Source organism: Geotrypetes seraphini, chromosome 1, assembly GCF_902459505.1.
Source record: "Geotrypetes seraphini chromosome 1, aGeoSer1.1, whole genome shotgun sequence".
NCBI classification, from domain to species: Eukaryota; Metazoa; Chordata; class Amphibia; order Gymnophiona; family Dermophiidae; genus Geotrypetes; species Geotrypetes seraphini.
Genome location: NC_047084.1, coordinates 348,786,120 through 348,803,898, shown reverse-complemented (window position 1 = coordinate 348,803,898; position 17,779 = coordinate 348,786,120). Strand labels below are relative to the sequence as shown.

Here is a 17,779-nt window from a genome sequence, read left to right as displayed (position 1 = left end):
GGGAGTTGGGGAGTCGGGGGGGCAAGAGGGCTTGAGCTCCCTCTTGTCCCGATCGTGTCGGGGTGCCGCAGTTGGCTGGGGCAAGAGGGCTTGAGCTCCCTCTTGCCCCGATCGTGTCGGAGAGTCGGCGGGGCAAGAGGGCTTGACGTCAGAGAAAGGGCAGGACCGCCGGAAGAAGCAGCGCAGGCGCAGGGCTCACAGAAGGGCCGGGACCGCCAAGAGGAAGCAGCAGGACACCGGTAGGAGCTTCTACATGATGGGGGGGGGGGGGGCGGGAGGCTGTGGGGGTGCGAGCGGTCCTTCAGGGTGGGGGTGCGGGTGGGAGTGCGTGCGAGTGGTCCTTCGGGGTGGGGGTGCGAGCGGTCCTGCGGGGGGGTGAATCGGACGTCGGAGGGGCATCAGGCTTTCAGGGTGGAGACAGGACTTCAAGGGGGAAAGGAGAGTCGGGGCGGGCGAAAGGAGAGTCGGACGGCGACGGGAGAGTTGGGCAGCATGCGTGGTATACGGGTGTGCGCGGTATACAAAAATGTTTTCCCATATATGTCGGTTTCCCGCGCGCTATATCCGTGTGCGCGTTTTACACGGGTACGTGTTATCTACGTGAAAATACGGTAATTTTGTACTTGAACCAATGGATGGTTTAAGTGACTTGCCCAAGACCACAGGGACCAGCAGCAAGATTTGAACCTGGCTTTGCTCGCTGTCATCCTGGTACTCTAATCTCTAGGCTACTTCACCACAAATCTGCAGTTACTTGCATAACTGCACTAGGTGCTATTCTATAAGACAGTGCCTAAATCAAACCTCAGCATTTTTTTTTTTCACAGAATCTAGAAGCTTGGTTCCCTAATGTGCAGTACAGGAAGTTTGGGTTGGTCCGTGATTTCAAGTCCCATGAGAAGCATACTATCAGTTGTGTACATTGCACCTAGGAAGATAAAAACATAAGAATTGCCATACTGGGACAGACCAAAGGTCCATCAAGTCCAGTATCCTGTTTCCAGCAGTTGCCAACCCAGGTCCCAAGTACCAAGCTAGATCCCAAGTAATAAAACAGATTTTATGATGATTATCCTAGGAATGAGCAGTGGATTTCCCCAAGCCATCTCAATGTCCTATGGACTTCTCATTTAGGAAATTATTCAAAACCTCTTTTAAACTCTGCTAAGCTAACTGATTTCACCACATTCTCTGGCAATGAATTCCAGCGTTTAATTACACTTTGTATGAAGAAATATTTTCTCCAGGCTGTTTTAAATCTACTACTTAGTTAGGGTTACTATACAGTAACCCTATACTTAGTAACTTCATTGCATGCCCCTTAGTTCTAGTATTTTTGGAAAGAGCAAACTATTCACACTTTTCTACACCACTCAGTATTTTATAGTCCTCTATCATATTAACCCTGAGCCATCTCTTCTCCAAACTGAAGAGTTCTAGCCGCTTCAGCCTTTCCTCATAGGGAAGTTATCCCATTCTTTTTATCATTGTCACCCTTCTCTGTACCTTTGCTAATTCTGCTATATCTTTTTTGAGATACTGACCAGAATTGCAAACAGTATTCAAGGTGCAGCCTTACCATGGAGCGATACAAGGGCATTATAACATTTTCATCTTTGTTTTCCATTCCTTTCCTGATAATTCCTACATTTTATTTGCTTTCTTAGCTGCTGCCGCACATTGAGCTGAGGGTTTCAACGCATCCTCAATGATCCTAGATCCTTTTCTTAGGCAGTGACTCCTAATGTCATCTGCCATTTTGATTACCACTGATATGGCATATGCAATTGTGTCTATAGTTTGGTATCACAGTGGCTTTGCGCTAGTGTTCTATAATGGTTTAGGTATGCCCTGAAGCCATTATAGAATTAAAATTCAGCATAAGAGATTGGAGCACCAAAATTGAGGCAGCTTTGTGGTGGTTGGAGTACCAGGCTGACAGAGGAACCAGCAGGGCTCCAGGAGAAAGGGAGCCAGGGCCCCACAACAATAGTTTAAAATTTTTACATGATTAATGCTAGCATTGGAGGGAGGGAGCAAATTTGGGAAAAATCCACTTATTGCTAGTATAAGCAGCATTAAATGTGTTTTACTCCTTGGGATCTTCACATGTGCTTGTGACTTGGGTTGGCCAATGGTAGAAACAGGATACTGGGCTTGATGGACCTTTGGTCTGTCCCAGTATGGCATTTCTTATATTCTTAAAATTGGTTTTCAAGGGCTGCAACCCAGTCGAGTTTTCAGATTTCTACAATGAATACACATGAGATCTATTTGCACTGCATTGCCTCCATTGTATGCAAATAGCTCAGATGCATATTCACTGTGGAAATCCTGAAAACCCAACTGGGTTGTGAACCTCAAAGACCAGCAATGAGCACCCCTGTTTTAAGCTATGGACTTAACACCTGATAACAATGCTGCTAACAATGCTGCTAAGTAAGTATAACCATAGTCCTGAGTGTCAAATTCAGAATTATTTGCTGTTGTGTATTACACAACTAATCAAATATAAAGGAAACAGCCTTGTTTGAATTAAACAATTTGGACAACTCAAAATAGCAGTTTTGGAATAGGTCCAGCTCCAGCATGTTGGATCCATGTTGGTAGAAAGCATCCTTGGTAGCCAAAGAGGGTTTCACCAAGAGCTGCTTTTCCTTTCCATCCCTCCTTGGACATGTTGAAAGGGATGGCATAAGACAGCACTGGTGATGTAAGGAGAAAAATAGAGAAAAATAGAGATGAGTAACAAACAAGGAAAGAGAATTTTTACCTTTAGATCCCGATGAGCAATTGGTGTTTTGCACTGATGCAACCTGGCAACTGCTTCACAGGTATCACAGAATATCCTCAAGATTTCTTGTTCAGTAAAACCAGTCTGTAGCCGCTGATTCATCTGATTCACCACTTGCCCAGCTAGCAACACAATGAAGGTAGTTAAAAAGGTTGGTCTCACTTTCAAGGTAATTTTTAAGGAATACATTTTAAGGTGGAATAATAAATCTATAAGCATAAAATGGAGACTTGAAATGTGCGAGCGAGGCATCTATGGTGTTTAGACTCTAAATCAGGCTCTGCTCTTAATTTACATATAAGAAAAGTAACAAACTTGACAAGCTGTAGAACAGTGTATCGCACACTAATGTGCTGCAGCAGATTCTAGGTGTGACACTGGCACCAGCTTACAGGATGTTCCTCTCGCAGCAAGAGGCATGCCCTTTAGGCAGTCAGCCGGCGCCGCTCCCTCTCCAGCACCCCCCCCCCCGATGGTAATAGGAGGCTCAGGGCCGCGGCTGGAGAATAATTGCGCATGCGCGAACGTCAAAGTGATGACATTACACATGTGGACATCACATCGATGTTCGTGCACTTCCAGATGCCCTCCAGCCGTGGCCCTGCGTTTAGAGTGCCATGGCTTCAAAACGTTTGCAGCACACTGAAGAATAAAATCAAGTCAATCCAAATTTGTGGGACCCCATCATTTTATCTCTCCAGAAGTAGCAGAGAAAAGAGCAGAACCTTGATGTGGGTATGATAGCAATAACAGTGAGCTAGCAGGGGGGACTATGAAAGCATATGCTTTGAATGGAGGGGCTTAATAGTTAAAGTTGGAGAGCAGCCAAGTTATCCAGTTCCAGGAGGGAAATTCTGAGCTAGTCCTGGATTTCTGCAACTCTATCCTGGTACATTATGGGATCTGAAGTGCTGATTTTAATTGGTAACATCATAGACTACAAATTGAACACTGACTGGGATATAAATTCAACAACAGAACTGGCCAAGAAGTCTCCCTCCTGCAGCTGGGAAACTTGGCAGCTCTGCAGCAATGGACTGAGAACAAAGGAAGCTGCAGTCATTTCACTATGTAATACAATTTTTGTTCCTTGGCAGTAAGTGTAATTTCCTAAATATTCATGTCTAAAAAGTATAGAAAATGTCTTATCTAAAAAAAAAAAAAAAAACACCTTTGCTTTTGTGACCAGGATACTCAAATTTGTAATTTACCTATTTAAAATGTGAAAACGCCAGATTTTTACATAGAAACAATGGCAGACAAAGGCCCATCTAGTCTGTCCATCCACAACACTCAGGTACTTTAGCTAGATTGTGAATCTTAGGGACAGATAGGGAAATCTTAAGTACCTGTATTTTATTGTAGCAACTTAGATCTGTGATATGCTGGAGCAGGATATCAAATATTAATAAACATAAACAAATATCCACTATCTCCTCCTTTCCCTAAGAGATCGCACATGCCTACCCCATGCTTCCTTGTATTCAAAGTATCTGTCCCCATCACCTCTACTGGGAGACTATTCCACGTGTCTACCACGTTTTCTGTCAAAAAGTATTTCCTTAGATTACTCCTGAGCCTATCACCTCTTAACCTCATTCTATGCCCCCTCACTCTGGAGTTTCCTTTCAATAGAGACTCACCTCATGCATATTTATGGTATTTACACATTTCTTTTTTTTCTTTTTATAATTTTTATTCGTTTTCAAATTTTACATAAAGTGTACAAATTATTTAAATACAATTGATGAATACACAATATCACTTTTATATCTAATACATCATATTTTAAATATATTTTTATCCCCTCTCCCTCCCCCCACCCTTCTAGTACTTTTCAATCATACATTACATACTGTATATCATGTTATATCATATTATATAAAAATTATTTTCACTACCCTCCCCTTCATGTGTGTCACCAAGAAGATATTGAAAAGAAGAAAAGAAATCTTACTATTTATTCATTGCAATATTTTGTCAATGGCCCCCATATTTTTATAAATTTAGTATATGTCCCTCTTTGTATTGCTATTGCTCTTTCCATTTTGAATATATGACATATTGTATTCCACCAAAATGTATAATTTAGGTTATTATAATTCTTCCAATTGTTGGTTATATGCTGAATGGCAACCCCTGTCATGATTAATAAAAGCTTGTTATTTTCTGTTGAAATTTGACTTTTTTTTCTCATCATCATTCCAAATAACACTGTATCATATGATATTGCTATATGATTTTCCATCAATTTATTAATTTGTGGCCAAATTGCATTCCAAAAACTTTTAATGTAGGGACAATGATACAGTAAGTGATCTAACGTCCCTGGTTCGAGATTACAGTGCCAGCATTTATTGGACTTGGAACTATCTAATTTTTGTAATCGTGTAGGGGTCCAAAAAGCTCTATGTAATAAAAAGAACCAAGTTTGTCTCATAGATGCTGACACTGTACATCTCATTCTCCAAGACCAAATTAGTGGCCATTGAGATGCATTAATTTGATGCTTAATCTCAATGCTCCAAATATCTCTTAGACCATTTTTTGGTTTTTTATTCAAATATCCAGATATTAATTTATACCACAATGCGGCTTGATGTCCTAGGAAGTCTGCTTGAAAACATAAGAACTTTAAACTATATTGATTATTTAATGTTTTCCATTCAGGGAACCCAACCTGAATGGCCTGCTTCAATTGCAACCATTTAAAACTTTGTGTTTTACTAAGACCAAATCTATGTTGCAATTGTGAAAATTCCATCAGTTTACCTTCTGAAATAACATCATCTAGAGATCTAATGCCTGCAATAATCCAGTTCTTCCAAAGGATTTGAACTCCGCCAATTTTGATCTTGGAGTTTATCCATAGAGACTGATTAGTTGATTTGTTTATTGGGATAGGTGTTAATTTACTAATAAACCTCAATGTTTTCCAAGTATCCATTAATATTTTATTTTCTCTGTATCTTCTAGGTATATTAATACTTGGAAGGTGAACTAAATTTAGGGGAAACATAAGGCGCCATTCTAAATACAACCAATCTGGTGCATTATCTATAAGTTCTGGGAGGATCCAATACATACCCTGACGTAGAATATAGGCTTGATGGTACCTATAAAAATTTGGAAAATTTACCCCTCCCTCCTTAATTGATTTTTGCAGTTACTAAAGCTATTCTAGGTGTTTTACCAAGCCAAAGAAATTTTGTTAAAATGCTATTAAGCTTTTTATAAAAGGACCCCTGAAAATAAATAGGTATCATACTCATTTGGTAGCAAACTACAGGCAACATCATCATTTTGATAGTTTGAACTCTCCCCCACCAAGAAATATGTAATGGGTTCCATTGCTCGCATAACTCCGTAACTTTTTTTAATACAAATTTTTCATTCTCTTTTACGGTATCTTCAATTGTATTTTTAACTTGAAAGCCAAGATATTTAAATCCTTCTTCTTTCCATATGAATGGAAAAGCGTCAAATAGTCCTTTTACACAATGAACATTTAAAGGTATAATTTCAGATTTATTCCAATTAATTTTATAACCTGAAAATTTGCCAAACATATTAATTAATTCCAATAGAGAAGATAATATCTCCCCTCTTCTGCCTTTCCTCCAAAGCATACATATTGAGATCTTTAAGTCTGTCCCCATACTTCTTATGATAGACTACCAACCATTTTAGTTGCCTTCCTCTAGACCGACTCCATCCTGTTTATATCTTTTTAAAAACACAGTCTCCAGAAGTACACAATCTAAATGAAAAATATACAATATTCTAAATGAGGTTTCCCCAGTCTCTTATACAGGGGCATCAATACCTCTTTTCTTCCTGGCCATTTCTCTCCCTATGCATCCAAGCATCCTTCTAGCTTTCGTTGTCTCCTTTTCAACATGTTTGACCACCTTAAGATCATCACATACTATCACATCCAAGTCCAGTTCCTTTTTCATGCACAAAAGTTCTTCACCCTCTAAACTGTATTATTCCCTTGGGTTTTTGCAGCCCAAATGCATGACCTTCCATTTCTTAGCATTAAATTTTAGCTGCTAAATTTCAGACCATTCCTCATGCTTCACTAGGTCTTTCTTCATGTTTTCCACACAATCAGAGTTGTCTACTCTATTGCAAATGTTGGTATCATCCGCAAAGAGACAAATGTTACCATAGAAACAGAGTATGATGGCAGAAGAGGGCCGGCGGCCCAACAAGTCTGCCCACTCAAGACCCCTCCCTCCCTGGAGTACCCATCTTTTATGCATAACCCTGTAGCACCCCAACCTGTTTGTCCCATCGATTTTTGAAGTCGAGCACACTACTAGCCTTGACCACCTGGCGTGGAAGTTTATTCCATCGATCACCTGCTCGGTGAAGAAGTACTTCCTGGTGTCACCATGAAATCTTCCCCCCTTAAGTTTTAGCGGATGCCCTCTTGTTGCCGTGGGATCCGTAAGAAAAAATATTTCTTCCTCCACTTCAATGTGACCCGTGATGTATTTGAATGTTTCTATCATGTCCCCCCTTTCTCTGCGCTCCTCGAGAGAATATAAGCGCAATCTGGTCAGACGTTCTTCATATGGGATGTCTTTAAGTCCTGAACCATCCTAGTGGCCATTCTTTGGATCGACTTTATTCTCTTCACATCCTTTTGATAATGTGGCCTCCAAAACTGGACACAGTACTCCAGGTGAAGTCTCACCATGGATCTGTACAATGGTAGTATGACTACAGGCTTTCGGCTGATAAAGCTCCTTCTGATGCAACCCTGCATTTGTCTTGCCTTTACTGAAGCTTTCTCCACCTGGTTGGCAGCTTTCATATCTTCCCGGATGAGAACTCCCAAGTCCCTTTCTGCAGTGGTTCTTGCTAAGATTTCACCGTTCAAGGTGTATGTTCTGCATGGGTTTCTGCTCCCAAGGTGCATTACTTTACATTTTTTGGCATTAAAGTTTAGCTGCCAAGTACAGTGGTACCTTGGATTACGAGCATAATCCATTCCAGGAACATGCTCGTAATCCAAAATGTTCGTTTATCAAAGCGAGGTTCCCCATAGGAAATAATGGAAACTCGCTTTGATGTGTCCCCCCCCCCCCGAGAACCGGCATTGCTCCCCTCGAAGGCCCCCCCCCGCGATAAGGCACCCCCCCCTGCGATCCGGCACCCCCCCTGCCTCGAACCGGCACCCCCCCCCCGACACGATCCGACCCCCCCCCGACACGATTGGGCACCCCCTCCCCGCCACGATCCGACATCCCCCCCGACACAATTGGGCACCCCCCCGCTGCTTCTTACCCTCATCTGGGCACTCTTGAAAATCGGCTTCCTCCTCTGCTGGGCCTTGAGCATCTCAGATGAACTCGCAGGCCTTGAGCATGCTCAGATGCTCAAGGCCCAGCAGAGGAGAAGGCCGATTTTCAAGAGTGCCCAGATGAGGGTAAGAAGCGGCGGGGGGTGCCCAATTGTCGGGGGGGGGGGGTCGGATCGTGGCGGAGGGTGCCCAATCGTGGCGGGGGGGGTCGGATCGTGGCGGGGGGTGCCCAATCGTGGCGGGGGGTCGGATCGTGGCAGGTGGGGTGCCGGTTCGAGGCAGGGGGGGTGCCGGATCGCAGGGAGGGGTGCCGGATTGCGGGGGGGTGCTCGTAAATCGAGTCATGCTCGGTTTCCGAGGCACCGATTTTGCAAATGTTTTGCTCGTCTTGCAAAACACTCGCAAACCGGTGCACTCGTAAACCGAGGTACCACTGTACTTGACCATTGTTCCAACAAAAGCAGGTCCTGTTCCATAGTGCTGGGCCCAATCGCGTTATCAGGTTCTGTTGTTCTGCCCACAATGTTGCATAATTTAGCATCATCAGCAAATAATGTAATTTTGCCTCGAAGTCCCTGAGTTAGATCCCTAACAGATATTGATTAGCATCGGGCCCAAGACCGAACCCTGTGGCACACCGCTGGTCATTTTTGACATTTTTGAGGGAATACCGTTCACCATTACTCTTTGAAGTCCGCTGCTGAGTCAGTCCTGTACCCATGCTGTCAGTCAGCCCTTCAGTAAAGCAATGTTACTTACCGTAACAGTTGTTATCCAGGGACAGCAGGCAGCTATTCTCACTAGTGGGTGACGTCATCCGACAGAGCCCCGACACGGACATCTTGAAAGCATGTCTTGCTTGAAGAAACTTAGAAGTTTCGAGATGCCCGCACCGCGCATGCGCCAGTGCCTTCCCGCCCGATGTACCGGGCGTGTCTCCTCAGTTCAGGTAGCTAGCCTGAGAAGCCAACCCAGGGGAGGTGGTGGGACGTGAGAATAGCTGCCTGCTGTCCCTGGATAACAACTGTTACGGTAAGTAACATTGCTTTATCCCAGGACAAGCAGGCAGGTATTCTCACTAGTGGGTGACCTCCAAGCTAACCCCAATGGGATGGTGGGAGAGTTGGCAATTTCAAGAGAACAAATTTTGTAACACTGTTTGGCCAAACTGTCCATCCCGTCTGGAAAAAGTGTCCAGACAATAATGAGAGGTGAATGTATGAACCGAGGACCAAGTGGCAGCCTTACAAATCTCCTCAATCGGTGTCGATCTGAGGAAGGCTACAGAGGCTGCCATTGCTCTGACCTTATGGGCTGTGACCTTACAGGGAAGGGATAATCCAGCCTGGGCATAGCAGGAAGAGATACAAGCCGCCATCCAGTTAGAGATGGTGCGCTTCGATACAGGTCGTCCCAACTTGTTTGGATCAAAGGAGACGAAAAGTTGAGGAGCAGTTCTGCGAGGCTTTGTGCGATCCAAGTAGAAAGCTAAAGCACGTTTACAGTCTAGAGTGTGCAAAGCAGATTCCCCAGGATGAGAATGAGGCTTTGGAAAGAACACTGGAAGCACGATGGATTGGTTGATGTGAAATTCGGATACCACTTTAGGCAAGAATTTGGGATGAGTACGAAGGACCACCTTGTCATGATGGAATACAGTGAATGGTGGATCCGCCACTAGGGCCTGAAGCTCGCTGACCCGGCGAGCTGACATGAGGGCCACTAGGAAAACCACCTTCCAGGTGAGATACTTAAGTGGAGCCTTGTTGAGAGGTTCAAACGGAGGCTTCATAAGATGAGACAGGACAACATTGAGATCCCAAACCACAGGAGGAGGTTTGATAGGAGGGTTGACATGGAAAAGTCCTTTCATAAATCTGGAAACCACAGGATGAGCAGACAAAGGTTTCCCCTGTAGAGGCTGATGGAAAGCCGCAATAGCACTCAGGTGGACTCGTATAGAGGTAGACTTGAGACCAGACTGAGATAGGTGTAGAAGATAGTCCAATATAGAAGAAAGGGAAGCTCGCTGAGGTTCCGTGGCATTGGAAACACACCAGGAGGAGAATCTAGTCCATTTTTGGGAGTAGCATTGTCGGGTAGCAGGCTTCCTGGAAGCCTCCAAGACCTCCCTCACTGCTTGAGAAAACTGGTGAGGAGTTATGTTGAAAGGAACCAAGCTGTCAGGTGGAGAGACTGCAGATTGGGATGAAGTAATGAACCTTGATGTTGAGTGAGTAGTGAAGGAAACACTGGAAGAAGCACTGGCTCCCTGCTGCTGAGTTGAAGTAGAAGGGAGAACCAAGGTTGTCTGGGCCACCGAGGAGCAATCAGAATCATGGTGGCATGGTCTGATCTCAACTTGACTAGAGTCTTTTGAATGAGAGGGAAAGGAGGAAACGCATATAGGAAGCGATTCCCCCAATCCAGTAGAAAAGCGTCTGCCTCGAGGCGATGGGGAGTGTATGTCCTGGAGCAAAACTGAGGCAGTTTGAAGTTGTGGGGGGCTGCAAAGAGGTCTATCTGAGGCGTCCCCCACTGTGCAAATATCTGATGAAGAGGCTTGGAATGGAGAGTCCATTCGTGAGGCTGGAGAAGACGACTCAATTTGTCTGCCAGGACATTGTCTTTCCCCTGAATGTAGACAGCCCTGAGGAAGGTGTTGTGGCGGACCGCCCAATCCCAGACTCGAAGAGCTTCCTGGCAAAGAGGGGCCGAGCCCGTGCCCCCTTGTTTGTTGACATAATACATGGCGACCTGATTGTCGGTGCGAATTAGGACCACCATGTCGTGAAGCAGATGTTGAAAAGCTTGAAGAGCATTGAAGATGGCTCTGAGCTCCAGAAGATTGATTTGATGGAGTCGTTCCGCACTGGTCCAGAACCCCTGAGTGCGAAGACCATCCAGATGAGCTCCCCATGCATAGTTCGATGAATCGGTGGTGAGAACTTTCTGGTGGGGAGGAGAGTGAAACAGTAAACCTCTGGATAGATTCGAAGAGGTCATCCACCAGAGAAGAGACTGCCGTAGAGCAGGAGTGACTACAATGTGGCGGGACAACGGGTCGGACACCTGAGTCCACTGAGATGCCAAGGTCCATTGAGGAATTCTGAGATGTAGTCTGGCAAAAGGCGTCACATGAACTGTGGATGCCATGTGACCCAAGAGGACCATCATGTGTCTCGCTGAGATGGACGGGTGAGAAGACACCGACTGGCAGAGCAGAAGAAGAGCATCCATGCGCTGAGGAGGAAGGAACGCTCGAAGTTGGATGGTATCCAGGACCGCCCCGATAAAGGGGAGAGTCTGGGTGGGCTGAAGATGTGACTTGGGAAAGTTGATCTCGAAGCCCAAGTTCTGCAGAAAATAAATTGTCGTCAAGGTCGCCGAAATGACCTCTGGAGCCGACGGGGCCTTGATGAGCCAGTCGTCGAGGTATGGAAACACCTGGAGACCCATGTTCCGGAGTGCAGCGGCCACCACCACCAGACACTTCGTGAAGACTCTGGGCGAAGAGGAAAGGCCGAATGGAAGCACTCGATACTGCAGATGTAGATGTCCCACCCGAAATCTGAGGAACTTGCGGGAGGCCAGATGAATCGGGATGTGAGTGTAGGCCTCCTTGAGGTCCAGAGAGCATAACCAATCGTTCTGCTCGAGGAGGGGATAGAGAGAGGCAAGGGTCAGCATACGGAACCGCTCCTTGACCAAAAACTTGTTGAGGACTCGAAGGTCCAAAATGGGCCGCAGATCGCCCGTCTTCTTCGGAACCAGGAAATATCGGGAGTAAAACCCTTGGTTCTGCTGATCTAACGGGACTGGCTCGACGGCCCGAAGCCGAAGCAAGGCCTGAGCCTCCTGGAGAAGAAGGGCGGTCTGCGTTAAGTTGGAAGGATACTCTCTTGGAGGGTGGTCCGGGGGGACCCGTTGGAAATGAAGAGAGTATCCCTCTCTTACGATGGTAAGGACCCAAAGGTCTGTGGTGATTGACTCCCATCGATGACAAAAATGATGGAGACGACCCCCTATGGGAAAAACAGGGGAAGACAGAACGTTGGTTATGCTCCCTGGAAGAGAGTCAAAAAGGCTGAGTAGCCTTGGGTGCGGCCGGCATCTGAGGCTTCTGCTGAGTCTTTTGCGGAGGCTGTCTCTTCGCAGGCTGTCTCGCAGGAGGAGTCTGTCTCGGTTGATAACGCCGTTGGTAAATTTGAGGCGGTCTAGAGGGACGAGACTGCTGAGGCTTCGGTTTAGGACGCAGAATAGACTGAAAAGACTTTTCATGGTCCGACAGCTTTTTAGTAACAGTTTCTATAGACTCATCAAATAGATCAGCTCCTGCACAAGGTACATTTGCAAGTCTGTCTTGGAGGTTCGGATCCATATCGATGGTTCGAAGCCACGCCAGGCGACGCATGGCAACCGAACATGCCGCAGCTCGAGCCGAGAGCTCAAAGGCATCGTAGGAGGATTGCATCAGTTGAAGGCGTAATTGGGACAGGGTCGCCACCACCTCTTCAAACTGGAAACGAGCCTGAGCATCGATGAAAGGAGTGAACTTGCGGAGCACCGGCAAGAAAAAATCCAAGTATGAAGAGAAGAAAAAGTTGTAGTTGAGCACTCGAGTCGCCATCATCGAGTTTTGATAGATACGTCTACCAAACTTATCCATCGTTCTCCCCTCTCTGCCCGGAGGCACAGAAGCATAGACTTGGGAGGGATGAGAACGTTTGAGAGAGGACTCAACTAGAAGGGACTGATGAGAAAGCTGAGCTCCCTCAAATCCCTTGTGGTGAACGATGCGGTATCGAGCATCCAGTTTACTGGGAACTGCAGGCAAGGAATACGGTGTCTCAAAACAGCGCATGAAAGTCTGGTCCAGCAGCTTGTGTAGAGGAAGCCGAAGTGTCTCCGCCGGAGGGTGAGGTAAATGCATGGTGTCCAAATACTCCTTAGAATATTTGGACCCAGTGTCCAAAGTCACATCCAAGTCATCCGCCATCTGTCGGAGAAAGGATGAGAAAGACAGTTGGTCTGCCAAGGCCGGCCGACGGGACGGACTAGAAGACGTGGAAGCTTCCGGGTCCAGGGAGAGCTGAGATCGGCATGGAGAATAGGAGGCAGATGGTTCCTCATACTCCGGCCCCTCCGGCTGGGACACATCCGACGAGGAGTATCCCAAACGCTGCATCTTCTTCTGCGGAGACACCTCCGAATGACGTGAGGAGTGCCGAGAAGAGTGCCGAGATCGATGCCCCTCCCGGTGACGGGACGGAGAACGAGATCTTCTATGCATCGATTGATCCTTCGAAGCCTCAAAGGAATGGATAGGGCTCGATGCAGTGGATCGCAGAGGTGGCAGAGATGCGGATTCACGCAGCGCCACCCATGTCTGGTATGGAGTGCGGAAGAACTCCTCCTGCGATGCAGTATGCCCAGGACTACGATTATCAGGAGCCGCCCTAGCACCCTGTTGGCGTGGAGGTGTGATGGGCTCCAAAGGTGGCATCTCAGGAAGGGAAGCCCTCCTGGAGGATTCCGCCGCCCTCCGCCGATCCCCCTCATCGAGCAGAGATATCGAACGACGAGGAGGAGGGGGAGGGGGCGGACCGCCCTCTGAAACCGAGGTCGGAATCTCACCTTGAATGTTGGCGATAAGCCGGGGTCCCATAGTGCGCATAAGCTCGACAAACTGAGCTTCTAGCAGGGATCGAAGCGAAGCCGATATGGAGGGATCCGCACCGAAAGGGGGTCCTCCTGCACGGTCTTCGCGTTCCTTCGTGGCCAAGTGCTTCTGCTTGCTAGCTTTAGGCACTTTGATGACCACGGAAGGGACAGTGGAAGGCGGTACCTGAACCGAGGAGACGGAGGCAGGTGCCGATGCTGAACTCGAAGCAGAAGCCGGGACAAACGATGCGGGCTTCACGATGCTCGATGCAGGAGTCGCAGACGCAGGTTTCGAATGGACCGGCGAAACCTCAACAGCCGCAGTAGCAGAGATGTCCTTGGCAGTCTCCATCTTGAACATCGACTCCCAGAGCAAGCAGCGCCGCTTAAACGAGCGCGCAGTGAGCGTGGAACAAGGCCGGCACGATTTCGGAACGCGTTCCGGACCAAGACACTGAAGGCAGCGTCGGTGTGGGTCCGTCAGCGAAATCGCACGCTGGCACTTGCTGCACTTTTTAAAACCGGTGATTGGTCGGGACATAGGCCGGAAAATCGACGCTGCAAGGTCGAAGCCGCTAGGCCGCAGCCACGAGGCCGGCCCGGCCGAACCGCCGGAAGAAATAATTTTAAGTTTTTTGTTTTTTTTTTTTAGAAAAATAAAGTAAAATTGAAATAAAGTCAAAGAAATAAACAGAAACGCGGGTTAAAGAAGGCAAAAAACTGAAATTCAGTCAGCGCAGAATGAAGTACAAACTTCTCAGCTCCGCGGAAAGAAAAGAACTGAGGAGACACGCCCGGTACATCGGGCGGGAAGGCACTGGCGCATGCGCGGTGCGGGCATCTCGAAACTTCTAAGTTTCTTCAAGCAAGACATGCTTTCAAGATGTCCGTGTCGGGGCTCTGTCGGATGACGTCACCCACTAGTGAGAATACCTGCCTGCTTGTCCTGGGATAATATTGTTTACAAAAATGTTAAAAAGAAAAGGCCCAGAGAGACAACGTGACTATAGACCAAAACCAGATCAAAACATGAGCCATAACGTGAGAGAGTTTCTGTTGTGGAGCACAGTTCTTATCTCAATAACTGATTGTATGAATTTCATTTATATGTTCAACATGTCTGTATCTTGCCTTGTTAATATTTCTCTTTCTGTACTTATTGTATATTAAAATCAATAAAATATTCGAACTAAAAAAGAATAGGCCCAAGTACTGAACCTTTAGGCATACCACTGGTAATACCCTTTCCTCAAAACAATCTCCATTGACCACTGCCCTCTGTTGCCTTCCACTCAACCAGTTCCTGACCCAGTCTATCACTGCTGCCCAAACCAAGGATACTCAGATTATTTATTAGAAGCCTGTGTACAACACTGTTAAAGGCTTTGCTAAAATCTAAATACACCACATCTAGCACTCTCCCTCTATCCAATTCTCTGGTCACCCAGTCAAAGAAATTAATAAGATTTGTCTGACAAGACCTGCCTCTACTGAATCCATGTTGCCTAGGGTCCTGTAATCCACTGGATTCCAGAAACTGCACTAATCTCTGTTAAAGAGAGTAAAGCCATGTTTTCATTGCCTGTCTCCCCTGCAAGCTTCCAGTTTTAAAACCTCTACTCCTCTCTTTAAATCAATTGAGGAGCTGGACCCGCAGTCCCTGAAACAAGACTCTGGCCATCTGCATACCCCCTTGACACCCTTCTAAATCACTGATATCCTGGACTGACCACCATCTAATAACTTTCAGAAGCCTTACTACTACTACCAAGCAAAACACTATCACAAATCCATTCCTGACAAAAGAAGTCCTAAACCCCAAATCAGTCAACCTTGAAGCTTTCTCCAATGGGATTGCAGAAATCACAAAAAACACTCAACCCAGTCAAAAACCTAGAAAAAGCAGCTACAACATGGCATGCCAAAATCCAAACCTTATACTGAAACCTAGCAACAACCAAAACAACCAGCTCCAAGCCAAACATGAACCTATTTCCATACCACAATCCACCAAGACTCATAAGCCTTTTGCACTAGAATTACATGTGATGATACAGAAGTGATATGATTGGTTGGCTTTGAATATTAGCATCCCAATAAACTCAAGGAACTATATGCCAGAAGCAACTGAGAACGGAAGTAAGAGGAAAACAAAACAGCTAATTAATGCACAATGAATTATTGAGAATGGATACTAATGTATTTCTAATGTTGCAGTATTGAAGAAGTGGATGGTAAAATGGCAGGCCTCCATTGGGTATTGTGAGAAGTTTCATTTTATATTTTTGAGTGATAGCAAAGGTTTGAGCAAAAGAAATAGAAAAATAGGTGGAGGTTTCTGACTGATGAGATAAGAGCTTAACCCTTTCAGGACCAAGGGACATATTTGTCCCATAACTTTAAAATCCTATAAATTTTGATTGGGATAGTCTACAGTTCTAAATTTGATATGTACGGATTCCATAGGATACTGCCTTTATGTAAACAAACTGGTTCCGACATTCATTCATTAGCGTCGTTGCCAGATTGACGAGAAGATTCACTTGCCACACTGTCCATAAGCCAGAAGTGTGATTTTTTTAAAAAAAAAATAATGATATTTCACAAAAAAAATCAATTTTTTGTCATCTGCAAGCCCTTTTTACCATAAAAATGTCGTCAAAACCACAAAAAGTGGCCTACGATCCTTATGGTCCTGAAAGGGTTAACAGAAAGTTTAAATCTTGATTACAAATAGTTTCCTCCCTAATAAACAATATCATAATTAGATTGTATAATAAGAAGATTGGCTATAATTAATGATACAATGTTGTCAAGCTGAAAAATTAGATTATTTTTACCATAGCTGTATTCAAGTAGTTTCCTTACCTCTACAATACTCCATCAGGATGAGTACCTCCCAAACATTGTCACTAACAGAATTAATAGCACAATCCAAATAGTCTACAATATTCTTGTGCCCAGACAATTCTTTCTGAAAAAGAAAAAAAAAAAATCCCTCAGTCATGTTCTTGCTCATTTTTATCATTTAGCATAAAGCAGAGTAAAAGAAAGAGAAGCCAAGAATAAACACCTCAGAATGTAAAGACCATAGAAAAAGCACAGTTACTTACCGTAAAGCACAGTTACTTACTAAAACAGGTGTTATCCAGGGACAGCAGGCAGTTATTCTCACATATGAGTGACTTCATCCACGGAGCCTGGATGCAGACAGCTTCGCAAGCATACTTGCTTGCAGAACTTCAGAAAGTTTGCGACTGCTGCACCGCACATGCGCGAGTGCCTTCCCGCCCAGCACAGGGTACGTCTCTCTTCAGTTCAGATAGCTAGCAGAGAAGGTGGGTGGGTTGTGAGAATATCTGCCTGCTCATGACCGAACATTCTGCCTGAACATCTTGGTCTGAATCCAGTTTCAGTGTCCGCAGTGACTCTGAAATAAGGTAGGGTAGGCGGCTAGACTTGAAAAGCCTGCACACTGCCTGGTCATCTCCCAGGTCTCGGAATCCACTGTTCTGGGTATCCCCAAGCTCCGCTAAGTTCACCACATCTGTGGAGGCTGCCAAGGAAACCTATTACAACAAAGGCACAGAAACAGAAGCAATAGCGGGCACCGGCGGCCAGCTTTCTGGTGTCCCAACAAAGGAACAAATAGATATGCTGAACTCCAAAGGCGAAGCAGACTGCTGCACAAAAGTCTAAGGGGGAGATACAGGCATAGCCCTTTTTCTCATAAAAGCCTGATAAATCAGATCCATGAATTCCGGTGGGGGAGGGGGGAGGGAAAAAAAATCACCGGCGGCAAGAGCCGCTCTGTGGGACTCGTACTTGGAATGCTTAGAAGATTTATGAGAGACTTTTCCCCAGAACTGTGCTTGCATTTCGTGGAAACGTCCTCCCCACCCTAATTAGGCGTCTCGGATGCTGCAATCGCATCTTCGGTGGAATCGGAGGATGGTAGGGCTGCTCCAGAGGGGGTAGTGTGGAATCCACGCACTGTTCAAACCCCT

General features: G+C 45.7%; 1 protein-coding gene across 5 annotated transcripts in view; it reads right to left on the bottom strand.

Annotated features, from left to right (window-relative positions):
• Nucleotides 1-17,779, bottom strand: part of BMP2K (BMP2 inducible kinase) — a 284,761-nt gene that overhangs the window by 206,628 nt on the left and 60,354 nt on the right. For all 5 annotated transcript variants that reach the window (XM_033963569.1, XM_033963540.1, XM_033963550.1 and 2 more), the window contains exons 3-4: nucleotides 16,641-16,746; nucleotides 2,774-2,916 (exon numbers count right to left, since the gene is read on the bottom strand). In XM_033963569.1, the coding sequence (XP_033819460.1) occupies nucleotides 2,774-2,916; nucleotides 16,641-16,746 (249 nt within the window). The remainder of the gene's footprint in view (nucleotides 1-2,773; nucleotides 2,917-16,640; nucleotides 16,747-17,779) is intronic.